Consider the following 18,640-nt stretch of genomic DNA (forward strand, 5'->3'; position numbering starts at 1 on the left):
TCAATTAAGGGATCCAGTGACTCCTCTACCCTCTACTGCTCTCTCCCTTACCTCTCCTTCCAAATAATTAAACTTACCCAAGATAGTTCCTAAATACTTAAAGTCTCTCATCTCTTCTAGTATTTTTCCCCCTGTAGCTGTAACATAGTTTAGTAAACATTCTTCTTTCACTCTATAGGGCTTTGCAAAATCTTTTCTTTCACTCTGTTTCCTTTAAACACCATTACTTTTACTTGCATTTACCTTCAGTCACCCAAGCTAACACACATCAGACAAGACACTTTCAACCTTCTACAACTCCTCTTCACTCTTAATAAACAGCACAGCACCATCCAAAAACAGGCTTGTCAATAGCCACCATAACCATACCTCATCACCACACTCCATCTCTGCACCCCCTTCACTCCACACTTAACACAGCCCTGCCTCACTTCCGCATGTATGCTGAAATTTTCACTTAACTCTCCATCCACTCTCGCACATGCATTTGCTACTTATCTAAACAAGGTTTCATACCATTCAACAGTTGTCCCTCTTCCCCAAATAGTCTTAACACATCTCATACATCACTCCACACATCTAATGTTCTAAATCAATTTACAGATAACAGCAATAATTTCTAATACTAAAAACATATTTAACACACAAGTTAGAGCACAGTACTCCTTTGCAAATTCAATCGGAGCAGCATAAGATAACCACCATCTTTACAACTCACAAACTGTATTTTTGCATCCAAACAGTTGCTTTTCCTTAAATGTCTGCTCACATTATAGGCCTTTTCCCAGATATCTGGGGCCTTCTGCACACACAGAAATTGGCTAAAATACAAAAACTAATCAACCATGGTGCTAGATACAAATCTAAGGAGCCTCTTGATGCTTAAAACTTAAAATTTTCATATCGAAACTGTTACTTTTCCGTAACTGCCCACACTAACAACATCTTCAGACCTTTTTTGAGACATTTTGGGCCTCTTGTGCACAGAAAAGTAGGCGAAAAACACAATAAACAATTCAACCAGTCTGGGTATCATGAAGGTTAGTGACATCTGCTTAGTGAGCTAGCACTTCAGTGGTTGTCCAATTGCACTTCTCTGATATAGGTAGCTATCTTTTCTTTCTGTCTCAATAACATGTGGACTACTGGCATTCTGTTTATAAACATACAATCTCTCCTTGTCATATGCAAAACTTAACTCACACAGCTCATTTTTTGTAACTCTTTTGGCAAAATGGTAGGAGCAGTAGATAGAAGTAGCAGGTAGGAACATTACACAGTAGTCATTAGGAAAATTAGACAGGAGCTTCTGCAAACACTGCGCTAGACTTGTCCTCTCCCAGTGGCCTGTTAAAGGCGAGACACTAAAGGCAAAGAAGCGGCACCGGAGCTTCTTTAGTTATAGAGACTCTGTTGCCATGGCCATCCCTTTGAGGTAGTTCCAACTGGAACTGGCATCAGAGATATAGACAGACAGACAGATATACAGATAGACCACAGTGCAGTAATCATGGCCAGTAGGAGATCTATCACACCTTATAACCTGAATTTTCACGTCCAAACTGTTGTTTTTTTTCTTAAATGCTTGCTGACATTATCAAAACTAACACCTAGAGGCCTTTCTCCAGATATTACAAGCCTTTTTTTACACAGAAAGTTAAGCAAAAATTCAAGAAGTAAATCAACCATACAAAGAAAGGTGGGCAAAAAAATACATCAACCACAGAGCTGGAAAGAGCGCAAGGAAAACTATGGCTTTCACTTTTTTAACCTAATCATATAAAGTTATGATACGAGAGCTTATGTAACTTGCATATATAGGACTAGTTTTCTCTAAGCTTTAAATGGTGAGGCCCTCATTCTTATGGGGAAAAAAAATTTGCACATGAAAAAGACTTCTGCAGTTTGGGGATACTAGAAAAATCAACTGCATACCAAAAGGTTAAGCAGTGGTAGCACTCTGCCGAAGACGAAGGAATAAAGTAAACATGGCCAATAAAGAAGCAATGCAGTTTTCAATGTTTTTCTTAACTCTTCAAACCACATGAACACTTGTGATCCATTACTGAAGTAATTTCATCCATGTACAAAACTATGTTCTTCAGTTTATGTGTATAACATTTCCTCATAAAGCCTCCTCAAGCAACCCCATTCCTCCTCAAACTAATCTTCCTTTTCATCCCCCTTTATCAAAAACATTTCCACAGATGCTTATTCATTCACCAACTAAACACATCCCATTTATATTTCAAGGATATACCTCAATTTCTGATTCGTATCTTCACATCTCATACTTTGCAGTTCACCTTTGCAGGAAGGATGACGTAAATGGATTACATCTTAAATCTCAGCCTGAACTTATAACTTCACTCCTGAAAGAGACAATTCAATTTCCAATACACTTAATTAGACAAATTCTTAAACCAAGAGAATCTATGAGGGTTTAGCATAAACTAATAGAAATCATGGAGACAACGCAGTTTCTTGGATATACAGTCGGAAGGGACTCTTGCGAGCTAAGAAAAACATTTCATTAAATATTCTGTCATCAAAAATGAGCACTTTCAAACTACAACATGTCTGGCAGTAAATCAATAGTCCAGTACACTTAGCCTAGAGAGCACAACTCTACGATTTCTCGACAACTTTCCATCACAGCTATGTACATACAGTACTATTACCTTCTCTACACTACATGGTAAACAACAGAGAGCAAATCACTGACCTTACAATCATTGATTCAGCTGGGTTGTTAGTAAATCTGTGGGAGTGTCACTTAGTTAAATATCGTCAGAGGGATAATGGTTACTCCTGTTGTACCTACCAAAAAAGGCACTTGAGCATCACAATAACTGAATCTTCTGAGCCTCAAGTACATCATAATCAACTTTCATAACCTCTTCAGGTATTACATTCACTAAATCAACTACAGTTATAATCAATATCCTCATATGCATAAAGAGAATCCTTCACATGCCCTTGTGGATACCCACACTCTTTGTTATCTCTAAATTCCTATGCTCCCTCACTTAAGAAAGCTGAATCCTTGTCATGCTTTCTGTTCATTCCTGCTATTGCTTCTCTCTCTCCGTGACCTCCTCTAATTCTAATAACACTTTCCACACCTGACTTTATGCACTCTAACCAATGCTGTATACAGAAACACCCAAACTTTGACTTCCTTAACTTGCCTGATACATTTCCATACTACTAAAAAATTTCCTAACTACCTCAAAATCTCATTCCAATGCCTCAGTCTTGAAAGTGAGGTCTAGATTAAATGTGTATAATAATTATAAACAACAAGCACTTGCACTGCCAGATTAAGAAAATAAATGAATAAAAAGATAATTAGAAATGCAAAAATTTCCATGCCATCGTATCTGTCTTTCGCTTTGCAAGAAGTTGCATGCTATGGTATCTTTCTTTGCCTAATACATATAAATGTAATATGTAAATTTAAAAAAATTATACACAGATAAATCCCATAATTCACTACTCCTGAGCTAAATCAACTGCTAAAAACAGACTGTCCTAATTACACGAAAATTCTTCAACTGTGCATTCCTAAAATCTAATGAGTTTGTCACCTCCACGGGCATTATTCAATGGTTGCAAGTATAATCATGTACTGTGAATATCATACTAACAAAATGTAGCCAAAGACAGACAGATGCTAAGGTGATTTACATGATATCCCACATGCACTTTTCTCCACGATATTTCATGGCAAGAATCCCAGTTTTCAAAGAAATTCACTTTGCATTCATCTGGATCCACAAAAAAAGTTAGCTTTCACATACCTATCAAAATGTCTAAAAGTTTTGCAACTGCCAATTCAAACTTTATCAAATAACATAACTCCAGAGTTGACTAGCTCCCAATCCAAACTTTATTAAATAACCTAAACTCCTCACTACCCAGATAGTCATCCAACACTTTAGGATAAAAAAAATCATTTTGTAACTACAACTTTCTGTTTAAGGAGTATTTCATCTATTAGAACTGAGCATGAGGCAGGCAAATTAGGTACAAGTAGTCAGCAGGAACATTAGGTACAAGCCTCTGGAAAAACTGCATAAAAGCTCCCCTTTGCCAATGGCCTATTAAGGGTGAGGCACTAAAAGCTAAGGAATGGCAATGACTTTCACCAGTTCTGGAGACTCTCTTGCCTCTGGCCAACCCCTTGAGAGAGCTTTTGGAAGGAATGAGTATCAGTGATATACACATACATAAAACAGAACTGCCATCCACTTGAGGGGAGTTCCTCAAGGGAATAGGTATTGGAAACATAAAATAGACAGAGACTTCAGAGCTAAAAACAATGCATAAAATATCAAACCAAAATCACTGCAAAATATTCATTCAAAACAAACTTAATAGCAGCCAACACCATACAAATTTCTCCAACAGTACGGTGACCAACATCATTTGGTATTTCGATTTTTACCACCTCAGACCATTATCTCTGATGACACTTATAGGGGTACTCCCATCGTCAAATGACAATTCAGAGCTTCAGCCTGTGCTTAATATTCCAGCTGATGTTCACTCCCACCAAATATCTAAAGATGTCACTAGTGGCCTACAGTCAGAATCAGAAAGAATATCATGCATCCAACTGCCCAAAGAACATCAAAGAAATTGCATATACATCATCTAGGAGTGATACTACATGTGCATGATCAGCACTGTACTTTCTTTCAAATACAAAAATAAGTGTTTGAGTATGAATGTTGACATCTGAGGTGCAAATAAAGTTATCTGTCCATTCACTCACATTAAGTAAAGTTCCATCTGTGTGAATATCATACAAACATGTAAAAAACATGCTTATGAAATAAATCCTTAATGTGTAAAATATACATATTAAGTTAGTAGCATGGAATCAACCCTTGAAAAAAATAATATTTTGTATTGTGATTTGGTATATATAGAATGCAATCATACCTGGAAAAAACATAATCACTGTATACTTACAAATATAAAGAACAACCATGCTGCCATCATAGGCTCTCTCCTGTCCACACAACCCCTCCCACACTAAGAAAGTGGAGAGCATAAAATTTTCTGGAGTATTTTCTTTACTAAAGTATGCTACTGACATACTCTCTAAGGAAAAAGAATCTTTATTCTGTTTTTTTCGCACAAGGGATGAACCACGGAGGCAAAACCAGTTTGATGGTTAAAGTGCCTGTTCATTTATTATAACATTAATAGTCAATAGAGGTCTCCTTCACCACCTAGCAGTCACGGAAAAAATTCTATTCTCCTCATTACCCCTACATAGCTGGAGGTATATGTTTATGCCAAATTGGTTAAACATACATTTTAATCATCTCTATAACACCTTCAGGATTAAATACATCTTGTGCAGTCAAATCATATTATTCTTACCATACAATTTCTACAGTCAGGCATAAAAAATAACAGCCATGAGAAAAGGTTCAATGACATAATTACTTACCTCACAATAGTTCTGGGCCCTGTGAGATAGTCCTTTTTCTCAAGTACATGAATGAGGCAAAATGTGAAGATGGAGATCATGTGAATACTAAGGGAACAGAGGAACATGAAGAAATAGCGATAGTTTCGTCGCCCTATGCAATTGTTGACCCATGGGCAGTGGTGATCAAAAGTCTGCAAGTAAAAACTTATATAAGAACAAATATCTACAGATCTACAAAAAAAAAAAAACTTCTGCCTATGTGTTTACTACCTTGGGCAATCATATGAAGCACATGTAGGGTTTTCAAAATTATATGAGGAAAATACAGAGGTAAAAGGAATAAGAACAAAAGAGTACTTATATTTTACTGTTTTGCATTATAAATAAAATATTACCCAATATTTTACCCCAGATGCTTCACATGCCCTGGTCCGATCCACTGACAGCACGTCGACCCCGGTATACCACATCTTTCCAATTCACTCTATTCCTTGCACACCTTTCACCCTCCTACATGTTCAGGCCCTGATCACTCAAAATCTTTTTCACTCCATCTTTCCACCTCCAATCTGGTCTCCCACGTCTCCTCGTTCCCTCCACCTCTGACACACATATCCCCTTTGTCAATCTTTCCTCGCTCATTCTCTCCATGTGACCAAACCATTTCAAAACACCCTCTTTTGCTCTCTCAACCACACTCTTTTTAGTACCACACATCTCTCTTACCCTTTCATTACTTACTCGATCAAACCACCTCACACCACATATTGTCCTCAAACATCTCATATATATATATATGACCAATAGTCTTGTGATTATAGTACAAAAATAAACAAAACAGAAAACATTATAAATGGCTTAAATTCACCAAAGTTGAACTAAGTGGGTAACCATTGTTTATATTGACTTCACAAGGACTGAATCTAAGTGCACATGAAGTACTTTTCAATACCCATATTGTTTTACTATCAAGCTAAAACTCACACTTAGATGCAAGTAACTAACATCCTTTCTAAAAGAGTTAAACATAAAAATTTACATTTGCCAAACAGTGATAAAAAAAAATCATTAATAGCAAGAAAACACTCTATAAATCATGGAAAACATTGAAATGCTACACACAAATGCTCGCCATTTCCCACATGAGCAAGGTAGCATCAAGAACAGATGACGGAGCCTTTGAGGGAAACCTCCTCACTTGGCTCTTTGCTCTACTCCTTCTTATGGAAAGTAGTACAGGGAGGGAGGATTTCCAGCCACCCACTCCTGCCCCTCTTAGCTGCTTTCTATAACACACAACGAATACATGGGCAGTATTCTTTCCCCCCTACTTATGGGTATCAATGTATTATGAAAAGTACAGCCTATCAAAACTATTACCATTTGGAGCTTATCTATACAGTTCAATGACCTATGGTCTGCAGAAATCGTTAACACTCCCCAGTGCATGAAATAAAAAATCAAAATCCTTAAACTTTGGCTAGTTACAAATGCAAGAGTAAAATAATGAAAATTTTTCAGAAACTGCAAAAATGTCTTACTTTTAAAAAGTACAAATCTATTTAACATAACATTTGCAAAGAGGTAAACATGCTATTTCCATGGTGTGTAAGGATGCAGAAATCTAAGCACTGGTTATTCATTTTTTTGAATGACAATCTATGAGTATCCTGAAAAAACTGTCTACAGTTCTTACAATGATGAGGATCGCACTTTCCAAATTACAAAAGCAAACAAATATTGAGACAAAGGTGTTTCAATGGTTCCAATTTGTCATTGTAGCAAAATGAAGTAAACAAGACTTACCTCAATACAATGGTTGCATACAGAACAATGTGAGCAACGTGGGGGTCGATAAAAATGGCACGTTACACACCATTTCATACGGACGGTGATGCCATTTATCTCCACATTCTTGTATAGTGGGGCTCTAAAATCATCATCCCGGTCTTCGTCTGTTGAGGCTAAACACAAAAGAAATAGGTTATAGGATAACTTAAGTTTATGCAATTTTATAACATTTTAATCCAGACTTAAATTCAATACTTTCTAATGTACAGTCTTTCTTTATATATGAAATGAATAATGTAACAATACTATTTCAGCATTATCTAGGTTGATAAGGAAAAAAGGCTCTTGGAAAAGAAATACCTTAAAATATACACGAACCACTCAATCACCTCAGTCATAAAGAGACCACTAGGGTGGAAAGATGCAGTGTGTATGTCCACCCTGCCCTTCTGAGGTGTAAAAGTGAAAAATTCTGAGCAGTTTGGAAGACAATGCAAGCCAACTACAATACAGTGTGCAAACATATTGGGAAACCAAGAGGGGTGACTATTAATACAACATGAGAAAAAGAATCAGTTTCCAAGCATAGTGGAGTTAGGTAGGACACAGGGAGGATCATATGAATACAGGGATTGCTAAGTATGCCCAAAATATAAATGGCAGCAAAGTGTGAAGATCCAAATATCTTAGCTTTACACCAAGACTTAAGCGTCTATGATGCTATGGTTTTTAATGGCTTAAGCTACCTACATTGCCAACAATATTCTCTTACTGTTCTGCTAAATTTGTCCATCCTGAAGAGACACCTTTTTTTACCCTTATCAGCAAGTAAAGGGTTAAAAAAAATCACCACAATTATTAACACTTAGAGAAATAAGCTAAACTTAAAGATCTACCATATCCATTGTAATATTTGAAAGAGGTCAAGGAAAAGTGGTTCAACTATGAAGGGAATCAGCAAAGAGATTGTTCAAAGAGAAACAAAACTACGAAGAAATATTTGACATGAAGAAAGTAACTGAAAGAAAACAATACTCATGCAGTCTAACTATTGAATACGGAGGATATTAAAAAGGATGACTAGATAAGAAAAGCTAACAAAGTAAGGTGTGGAAAGTTACTGGTGCATTACTGAATTAAGGTATAGAGTACACAAGGAAAGTTACTGAAGCATGATGTGGAATACAAAAGGAATGTTACTGGATTAAGGTGTAGAGTAAACAAGGAAAGGAAATCCTGAAACTAACTTAGAAAAAGATAACATATGGAATTATGTGTGCATGACAAATGTCACTACCGAGAAGATACACAAGCACTAGGAGGTTTAAGAGAAGACTAAACTAGCAACACTGTTGCGGCGACAAAAGACACTTAGGTGCAGATTATGACTTGTACAGGGTATTGCTGCCTCACCTTTTGGTATAACTCCTGGATCCATGAATGTTGCTAAAGAAAAATTGAGCACCACAAAGAGCGTAACAACGCCCTGGTACACAGGCACATAGATGCCCCATCTGGCGTACAGAGATATACATCTGCAAGAGAAAACACAGTAGTACTTAGCATCCATACAAATCCTAATAAACAGTAAATATAGGAGCAGAACCTAAGGTTTTATTTGTATATATGACTACAATCAAACTCTTGAATTCCATTCATATCTTATTATAATCACAACTCTTGTACTTATAAGTTCTATTTTGATTAAAATAAATATCAAGGGTCATTACAATATCAGTAATGCTATGTCAAACCAAAAAGGATAGCCATCCAATCTTCCTTAAGATTCCACTTCATTCGTCACACAATATCACATACAAACAAACTTGTGTCCCACGTATTTTCTTACTCTACACTTGCATATTCCTTCCTGTACCTTGCTTTTGCCCTCTTGAAGACACACATCTAACTCATTTTCTTTTTAAATATCAATCTTCCACAATCACATGTATTCTATTTCTTACATTATTCAACTACTTAGTTCAAACTGTGTGTCATCTCCCAGTATGGTTAACAGACCAATTCATATTCAGAGGCCTTAAAGTCCAAATTTCACCCAGTTACTCTAAATAAATTCCCCATAACTCTTGTTATTTTCTTGGATGACAGAGCTAAACCATAAGACTATATCTGGCAATAAATTGACCTTTAATCTATTTCTGAAACACCAAGTTGCTGATGTAAATTAAGTCTTCCATCTAAGGACTTGGGATTCTGTTCGTCACAGGTGTATCTCTAATCTAAGAATAAAGTCACAATGAAAATTGCATTAATCCATCCCTCACAAAGTTCTCCATATGTAGATCCAAACCATTTCAGGGCAACTGACTCAGCTCTCTCAAACATACCACTCACTACCACTGATGGCATCAGATGGTTAAGAGAAACAGCATCACTCAACCCACAAATCATGGGAAAATCTCATCATCGGCACTCACAGGTAGGTATATCATGCCATCCAGGGTGCACTGAGGGGTGCAAGGAAAGGTGAGGTCACTATGAGAACAAAGATATGTTTGTTGATACAGTAGTCCCAACAATGCTATAAGGATGCAATTTGTGGACCCTAAGCACAAAAGTACAGAGGAGGACAGATGTTAGAAATGAAATGCCATGAAATGTGAGAAAGGTTGATGAAGAAAAGGACATTCTGAGAGACAGACACAGTAGTGTGAGCATATCTTGAGAAAGCTGGGAAGGAAAGATGAATTGATTTGGACATATAAAGGGATGAGTGAGGAGAGACTAAGAGAATATATGTATCAGAAGAGGAAAGAAGATAAACCAGTCTAGAGATAGGAGTCGTAAAAGCATTCATGTGTTCATACACTCAGAAATATCATCATAAAGTACAGAATTTAAGGTGTTCGACCTGACCATTATGAAGGAGGTCCAATCGTCATGTTAAGAGCCACAAACTTCTTAATACTAGGCATACGTCAGCCAAATTCAAGGTAGAGGTAAGCATCTATGTCAATAAATTCTTCAAATGCTGGGACACAAATTTACTAAACCAGAGTTTGACACCCAGTGACAATTGGAAAGATCACAAAAAAACAATGATAATGACGAACAAAATGATCCCCAACTGTCTGCCATGCTATGAAGGTGACATGAACTGCATTCTCTGGCTAGGGCTATGTGAGACCCTAGACTTAAATAAAACTTTTAATTTTCATCTATGTTTTTATTCATTTATACTTTTTTATTATACTTTGTCGCTGTCTCCCGCGTTAGCGAGGTAACGCAAGGAAACAGACGAAAGAATGGCCCAACCCACCCACATACACATGTATATACATACATGTCCACACACACACATATACATACCTATACATTTCAACGTATACATATATATGCATACACAGACATATACATATATGCACATGTACATAATTCATACCTGCTGCCTTTATTCATTCCCATCACCACCCCACCACACACGAAATGACAACCCCCTTCCCCTGCATGCATGCGAGGTAGAGCTAGGAAAAGACAACAAAGGCCACATTCATTCACACTCAGTCTCTAGCTCCCTTTCCACATCCAGGCCCCACACAACTTTCCATGGTTTACCCCAGACGCTTCACATGCCCTGGTTCAATCCATTGACAGCACATCGGCCCCAGTATACCACATCATTCCAATTCACTCTATTCCTTGCACACATTTCATCCTCCTGCATGTTCAGGCCCTGATCACTCAAAATCTTTTTCACTCCATCTTTCCACCTCCAATTTGGTCTCCCACTTCTCATTCCCTCCACCTCTGACACATATATCCTCTTTCTCAATCTTTCCTTACTCATTCTCTCCATGTGACTGAACCATTTCAAAACACCCTCTTCTGCTCTCTCAACCACACTCTTTTTATTACCACACATCTGTTTTACCCTTTCATTACTTGATCAAACCACCTCACACCACATATTGTCCTCAAACATCTCATTTCCAACACATCCACCCTCCTGCACACAACAATCATGTGACATTGTTGGAACCACTATTCCTTCAAACATACCCATTTTTGCTTTCCGAGATAACGTTCTTGCCTTCCACACATTTTTTAACACTCTCAGAACTTTGTTTTATACAAAGAATTTTTGTTACCATACACCATTACAGATACATTTTGCTAAGCAATTCTGCAACTGCTTCAAATCAAACTTTTCATTCTCCAAGATTGTGTGGTTCTCTTTGATAAAGTATATACGATGCAGGTGATTGCAGATGGAACAAAAAATCACTTTCAGTGACAAGACAATAATTCATGCAAAACCATTATTACATTAATGAAGGCAATCCTACTTCATGGAACACTGCGTATATGGAAAGTAAGAACCCCTTTTATAAACACGCTTCCATACAAGACACTGAATAGGGGTCAAGGGTGTGCATGAGTGAGCTCAGAGGCTCTATGTACCTAATCCACACTGGTGACGTCAGAAATGGAGTTATGATGATACACAGGTGGAACTCTGGCTATCGTATTACACAAAATTCTTTCCTTGATCCCGTATCAACCATTCTACCGTTCAACACATGTATGGCATCAAATAAACACAGTGAAAGAAATGTCATGTAAGGACCATACCTCCTTGCCGAGCTCTCCATGGGCAAGGCTATTACCCAATAGATCTGTGAGCCACTCTACTTAACTGGGAACTACACCCAACCCTCATCCCTGGTCAGTCACATTATCTTGACACAGAGTTTGTTACTCATGTATTCTTCAACATAAAAAAAACTTCTTCACAGTCAATTTCTATTCCATATACCTTTACATTATCTGACCCCACATCTTCCTAATCCTTCATGATCCTAATCGCGACTGACTTATTGTCATAGAATCAAAAATAATGACTCAAATCATGCTCCCCAGGTTATTACCTTTAAACTTTTATAAGGGCTACTTGCATCACTCTATGCTCACATAGAACAGTGCTATTGCCATCAACCTATGTAAGTAATTTCCCACCAAAAGTTGAATTCTGCTGGCACTGCAGACTCAGCTGCTACAATAGGAACCCAAAGATGAGAAAGTGAAGATGCCCAAGGCATCAGTAACCTGCTAGTGACCATGGTACATAGTTTTGCCTTTACTGGGGGATCAGTCCTGTCTGTGGCACCCATCTATACTATGTACCCACACCACACCAACAGTCTTGAGTAATATCCATTTAGCAAATTATGCATTTTTCCTATACCACAAATGTCCAACTCTTAAATGATGATAAGTTTTTATCAACTGCATAAGGTGAATAGGAAGACTAGAAAGTGAATGGTTCAAAGGTTTTGAAGGCGTTTCGCCAAATAACCGTATAAGTAATAAAAAAATAAACAATAACCGTGTAAGTAATAAAAGAATAAACACAAATAAATGTAACTTTCTTACAGCACTTAGGAATGACCAATCTACCATGAAATTTGGTTTTCCTATGCAAGGAACAGATGTCGGTAAATCTTAAAATCTTAACATGTTCTCTATACACAATATTAACATACATTTTTTGTGCGCTTTTTCCACATATCATATCAAATTTTATCTGTTACTTCTTGCAAACTGAAAGGGCTAATATACATAGCATATCCTCAACATTCCATACAAAATATACGATGGGTTCAAGCCACCATTTTCCCTCTAAACTGTTTTACTACAATATAACACCATAAATAAAGACAAACTGGATGCAACTTCTTCATTCAGAAAAAAAAATTGCTTATAAATCAGCTTTTCCTAAACACTTTCTTCTACGTGATAGCCAATAAATGGCTTCTCATGTACATTCGTTACATAGTCTGTTGTGATTAAAGTAACAGTTGTGGAGCATGATTTGGAGCATTACATTTTAGTGAATGGTAAGAAATTTGGCAAAATAAGTAAATAAAGGAAACAGTAACAAGGTAACACACTTAAAAAACAACAGAACTTATGAAAACCATACCTAACCACCCTTGCAGTCCACTTTTGTCTTAATTCACATCATTATAGTCGAAATATACCAGCCACAAATGTGAGTGAGCACCACCAGGATGGTGCCAGACGTCAATAAACAAACAGCAAAGTGATTGACAGTCCCTGTTAGATCTTATGTTGGTACATTAGCACTGTACTAGTGCGTTATACAAAATAGCAAGAGAATGTATTAAAGCAAATGAGGTTGTTCTTTGTTCCTGGTGCTACCTCACTAAACGAGTCACAGCATTGTATCAAAAAAAAGTTTATAGAATCATTTCAGCCATCGAGGCTATGTGGGTTTTTAGTAGACTTTGTTGATAGTTTTAAGTTAGTCAACCCAACATTTTCCCTGCGATACATATCCCTTTTTGCCTCATCTAAAAGACTTCCAAAATCATAATACAATGAATAATGCTCTGCAACTTTCATATCATCTTCCAAACACTACATTAACATTGCAAAATCTACTCGCTCAATATTCAGGGCCAGAGGCCATGCTAATATACACAATTACCTTACAAATGTGTATTTATAGCAGTAACAGGGTTTAGATCCTGCCCGTCTCGTATCAATTCAAAACATTATTCTTTACACATCAACCATAAGGTAAAATTTACGAAGACAAACACATATGCAATAACTGATACACTTCGACAGAAGTGGTACCAGTGGAAACCTTACACTGCAGACTGAATACGGAAGATGGAATTTTATGTGTAGTACCTCCTAAGATACCAAAATACACTTTAGCCCCTATGTGAGGTTTTCATGGGTTTTGATGACGGGCAGGTGAGATCATGTTTCAATATAAGGATGTAGCAGTTGATTTACTGCATAAGAAGAACTGTTACACTTGGGATCAAATCCTCTTCGTATTACTAAAGACATTTGAACTCTCTGTTGTTTACCTCTCAACCCAAAAAAACCCTCATTCGTAACACTGCTACTCAAGAGTCTCTGGTATCGAAAGATTAGCCATACAGGCGAGACCTGATAAGCCTATCCTTTTAAAAAGTCTCTTCTGTGCCATGAATGGTTACGTAACCATAAAACATACATCATATACACATTCATCTGATTTTGTAAATACCAATTTTTTGGAACTGCAAATGAATAAGGGAATAATCCTCAATAGTAGTATTTGCAATGATCGTAGCCCACGTTTATCCACCAGCTTCAAGACCGTATCGTGATGAGTTAATCATTATGTAATAAGAAGCGTACAAATTACGCTGCATAGCTAGAAAGTGCATTATTAAGCAACATATCTGAACAGTATAATTATGTTACAAACAAGACAGCCTTAACCCTCGCTATCACATAAAGTTACGAATAGATGGACAGAGTATAAGATATACGCTTATATTAGCTGGGATGAAGAGATGAACCATTTAAATATAGAGCCATCTAGGTCCTTCCACGTCTAGGGGTAGAACCCCCTTCAATCTAGCCCTCCTCCCCCCACCCCCCCATGTGACATGCCCAGTGCTGGGTGTGGCTACAACCTCCCACTATGGGGTACCCCCCCTACAGTAGGTAAACAATAAACCCCATGCCCCAATGAGGGAAATAGTCCCCCCCCCATCAACCAGGAACAAGCAGACCCGAGCGGGAGACACCCTCCATAACAGTAGAGTTGTCATAGGTGTGAGAGATAGAGGAGAGTAAATATGGCTTCTCAACTCCTCGAGTCTATTAACTCGACCCGGAATCGTGTTTCCTTCCCTTTAAAACCCACGACTCCTCGATATTCCATGGTGGCCTCGACCTAACGACCTAACCCGGGTACACAGGGGGCGAGACGACCCCGCTAAAGTCGGGGGAAACCCCAAGTTACACCGGGATCCAACTGCCTGTTTACAATTACTCCCACAACGACAGGTTTGAACCCTCCCACTTCTGGGACACTTTCCCCCCTTAATACTCACGGGTAGACGAAAAACAGCGTGGTACATGCTAGAAGTAGCGTCCAAGCACACGTGGCCGGTATAAAACGTGTCTTGGGCTTACAACTTGGCATTTTATCTTATATTTGTCAAACTCTCCATCTCAGCAATCAAAACATGGCCGCACCTCAGTCAGACAGCATAGACGACTGAGGCCCACGTCCGCCGAAGGCGCCGACCTGCGCGTGAGGATCGCACGGCCGCCGATGAAGGATCAGAAACCACATAAGTTTCGACTATAAGCAACTCGATCCTCTTTATCACATTATAAATTCCTTTAATAACTTCAGTGGCTACATCTTGGAGGCGTCTATAGGTGGATAATTGACAAACAGCTTTTACTTGTTGTTCCTCAAGTCTCTGGCCAGCTTAACCTCATGAGCGCCACAACGAGTTGTAAGATTTCACCTACAACCCTCTGGAAATATCCCCCCCCCGCCACAACCCAGGCCAACAACCGTCCTTAATGACGGTTTTCATTATTCAAATGAAGGATGACCACATGTAACTGGCATTCTAACTCCCCCCCCCCCCTTCAGTACAGGTGTGTGTGGGGGGGTTATTGATTGAATCACAGGCTAACTACCTCCAACGAGTCAACCACTTGTTGATAAGTGCTTTTGGAGTCAGCCTCCAAGCCACGTATCCCAGCGCTCTCCCCCCCTCCCCCCCACTCACTCCCACATGTCCCAGAAGTTAGTTGGGATCAAGGCGGGACCAGAGCCCAATTTTCATCCCAAGACTCGACTCCCACTCGGGTTAAAGCCACCAAGCGGTTTCTCCCTTCAATAATTCTTATATAAGAATAACCAGTTCTAGATAAATGAGTTATCTAACCTCCTAACCCGTGTCTTCACTTATTTTTATCATCTGCCAATCTTGACCGACTCTTAATCATATTCATTTCAATTTTTCCCTATTTACCATCGCCCCGTTTTCTTTAATTCTTCATATTTCCTCCGATTTTTTTTCAGTTAATGTCTTCCATTTCAGCTTCTCATAAATTTACTCCAAATTATCACATTTAACCGTATTTCTCAGATTTTCTGTTCATACTGTATATATACATTTTTTGTTTATAATATATATTAAAATTCCTGTGTTCATTACGTTTCAAAATGGCCGACATTTTCTTCTCCATGACCTTCACAATTTTGCATTAAATCCATCTATAAAAATCTATCGTCCAATCTAAGTCGTTTTTCTCATGAATATAATTTATTTATGGACTCGATGAAATTATAGAGCTGGTGAGAGGGTTGTTCTGCGATGAGAAATGGACCAAATAAGAAAAAATATATATATGAAAATGGAGGAGGCCGGGGGGGGGGGGGTTATATCTTCTACGTCACGACCAAATTTCAGAGAAGTGGATTTAAAAAAAATATATATATATATGGTTTATTCATCGTGTTCTTATTATAAGATAAATTTGTACTAATTTACTATATCTAAAAATATATATATATATATATATATATATATATATATATATATATATATATATATATATAGATGTCAATTTTCATGTTAGAAATATTAAATTTCTTAGTTCGCCAAAACTACGAAAACACATTAACATGTACGAAATTATTTAGATATATATCAGTTAACAGAAACTGCCAGGTATCGTTAATGGGTAAATAGATTATCAGGAGACAGACTGGATTAATTATGATAATAATTCACACAAAGAAAAGATGGAATTCATGTTTTTAGAAGCTGTACGAGACACCGAGTCAGGACAGAGGAGCAACCACACCGTCATTCATGGAACATTACAAATGGAGATGTAATAATTAATAAATACAATATTATGCACTTCTGCGCCATAATAAGTATTAATTTCAATTTCAACTTTGAAAAAAAAATTATGGTCTTAAATGCATTGTAGTTTGTTAAGTAAATTACGTGGAAAAGGAAAGAACTACAGAATATAATCTTGAAATAAAATGGTGGTGCTTGCCAGAAATAAATAATTTTTGTTTTTCTTTTAGATTTATGCCTGGAAGATGTAGTTTATCATACACCAGAGACTAATTATTGCTCACATGAAGTACAATCTTAATTTTGGCGAAGTCTTGGCCCAAAAGCTGATTGGAATGATAAATTATGGAACAGATTTGAATTACGGACTTAGAAATTGGAAATATCAAGAATTTTGAAAAAAAAAAAATTGCGATATGGCTAAATATGAGGTCATAGATATGGTATCTCTCTCTCTCTCTCTCTCTCTCTCTCTCTCTCTCTCTCTCTCTCTCTCTCTCTAGGTAACCCCACACTAACCCCCCGTCTCTCTCTCTCTCTCTCTCTCTCTCTCTCTCTCTCTCTCTCTCTCTCTCTCTCTCTCTCTCTCTCTAGGTAACCCCACACTAACCCCCCGTCTCTCTCTCTCTCTCTCTCTCTCTCTCTCTCTCTCTCTCTCTCTCTCTAGGTAACCCCACACTAACACCCCCGTCTCTCTCTCTCTCTCTCTCTCTCTCTCTCTCTCTCTCTCTCTCTCTCTCTCTCTCTCTCTCTCTCTCTCTCTCTCTAGGTAACCCCACACTAACACCCCCGTCTCTCTCTCTCTCTCTCTCTCTCTCTCTCTCTCTCTCTCTCTCTCTCTCTCTAGGTAACCCCACACTAACACCCCCGTCTCTCTCTCTCTCTCTCTCTCTCTCTCTCTCTCTCTCTCTCTCTCTCTCTCTCTGAGGTGTTGACCTTTGAACTGGCTCATCATATTGACCCATGTCTTGACCTTTGACATGGTGGCTAGCTGACGCCCACAGTTAACGGGGGCACAGAGATAGCTTTTTCTTTCTTTTTTATCTTCATTACCACCTCAGGGGCTGCTGGGGCCTGAGGCTGCGCTACTCCCAGTAGCAGGGCAATGTAGCTTCCTTAAGGTGAGAAGTCCCTGGCTGGACTCCCAGTGGTGGAACTACGCTTTTATGAGGTAGAACTACGCTTTTGTGAGGTAGAACTACGCTTTTGTGAGGTAGAACTACGCTTTTGTGAGGTAGAACTACGCTTTTGTGAGGTAGAACTACGCTCTTATGAGGTAGAACTACGCTTTTGTGAGGTAGAACTACGCTTTTATGAGGTAGAGCTACGCTTTTATGAGGTAGAACTACGCTTTTGTGAGGTAGAGCTACGCTTTTATGAGGTAGAACTACGCTCTTATGAGGTAGAACTACGCTTTTGTGAGGTAGAACTACGCTTTTATGAGGTAGAACTACGCTTTTATGAGGTAGAACTACGCTTTTGTGAGGTAGAGCTACGCTTTTATGAGGTAGAACTACGCTCTTATGAGGTAGAACTACGCTTTTGTGAGGTAGAACTACGCTTTTATGAGGTAGAGCTACGCTTTTATGAGGTAGAACTACGCTTTTGTGAGGTAGAACTACGCTCTTATGAGGTAGAACTACGCTTTTGTGAGGTAGAACTACGCTTTTATGAGGTAGAGCTACGCTTTTATGAGGTAGAACTACGCTTTTGTGAGGTAGAACTACGC

At 38.2% G+C, this 18,640-nt stretch overlaps 1 protein-coding gene across 5 annotated transcripts in view; it reads right to left on the reverse strand.

Moving 5' to 3' along the window:
- Zdhhc8 (zinc finger DHHC-type containing 8) overlaps window positions 1-15,469 on the reverse strand; it is a 73,731-nt gene extending 58,262 nt beyond the window's left edge. Inside the window, exons 1-4 of one of the 5 annotated variants that reach the window (XR_011717147.1) lie at window positions 15,127-15,318; window positions 8,654-8,775; window positions 7,256-7,413; window positions 5,468-5,640 (exon numbers count right to left, since the gene is read on the reverse strand). Coding sequence is in view for 3 of the 5 variants with exons in the window: in XM_071696958.1 (XP_071553059.1) it covers window positions 5,468-5,640; window positions 7,256-7,413; window positions 8,654-8,775; window positions 15,127-15,218 (545 nt within the window). In the remaining 2 variants the exon portion in view is untranslated. Of the gene's footprint in view, window positions 1-5,467; window positions 5,641-7,255; window positions 7,414-8,653; window positions 8,776-15,126 lie in introns of all 5 variants that reach the window. The other 4 variants (XR_011717148.1, XM_071696960.1, XM_071696958.1 and 1 more) reach the window with 4 other exon arrangements.
- Window positions 15,470-18,640: the final 3,171 nt, after the last annotated feature.

Source organism: Panulirus ornatus, chromosome 61, assembly GCF_036320965.1.
Source record: "Panulirus ornatus isolate Po-2019 chromosome 61, ASM3632096v1, whole genome shotgun sequence".
NCBI lineage: Eukaryota > Metazoa > Arthropoda > Malacostraca > Decapoda > Palinuridae > Panulirus > Panulirus ornatus.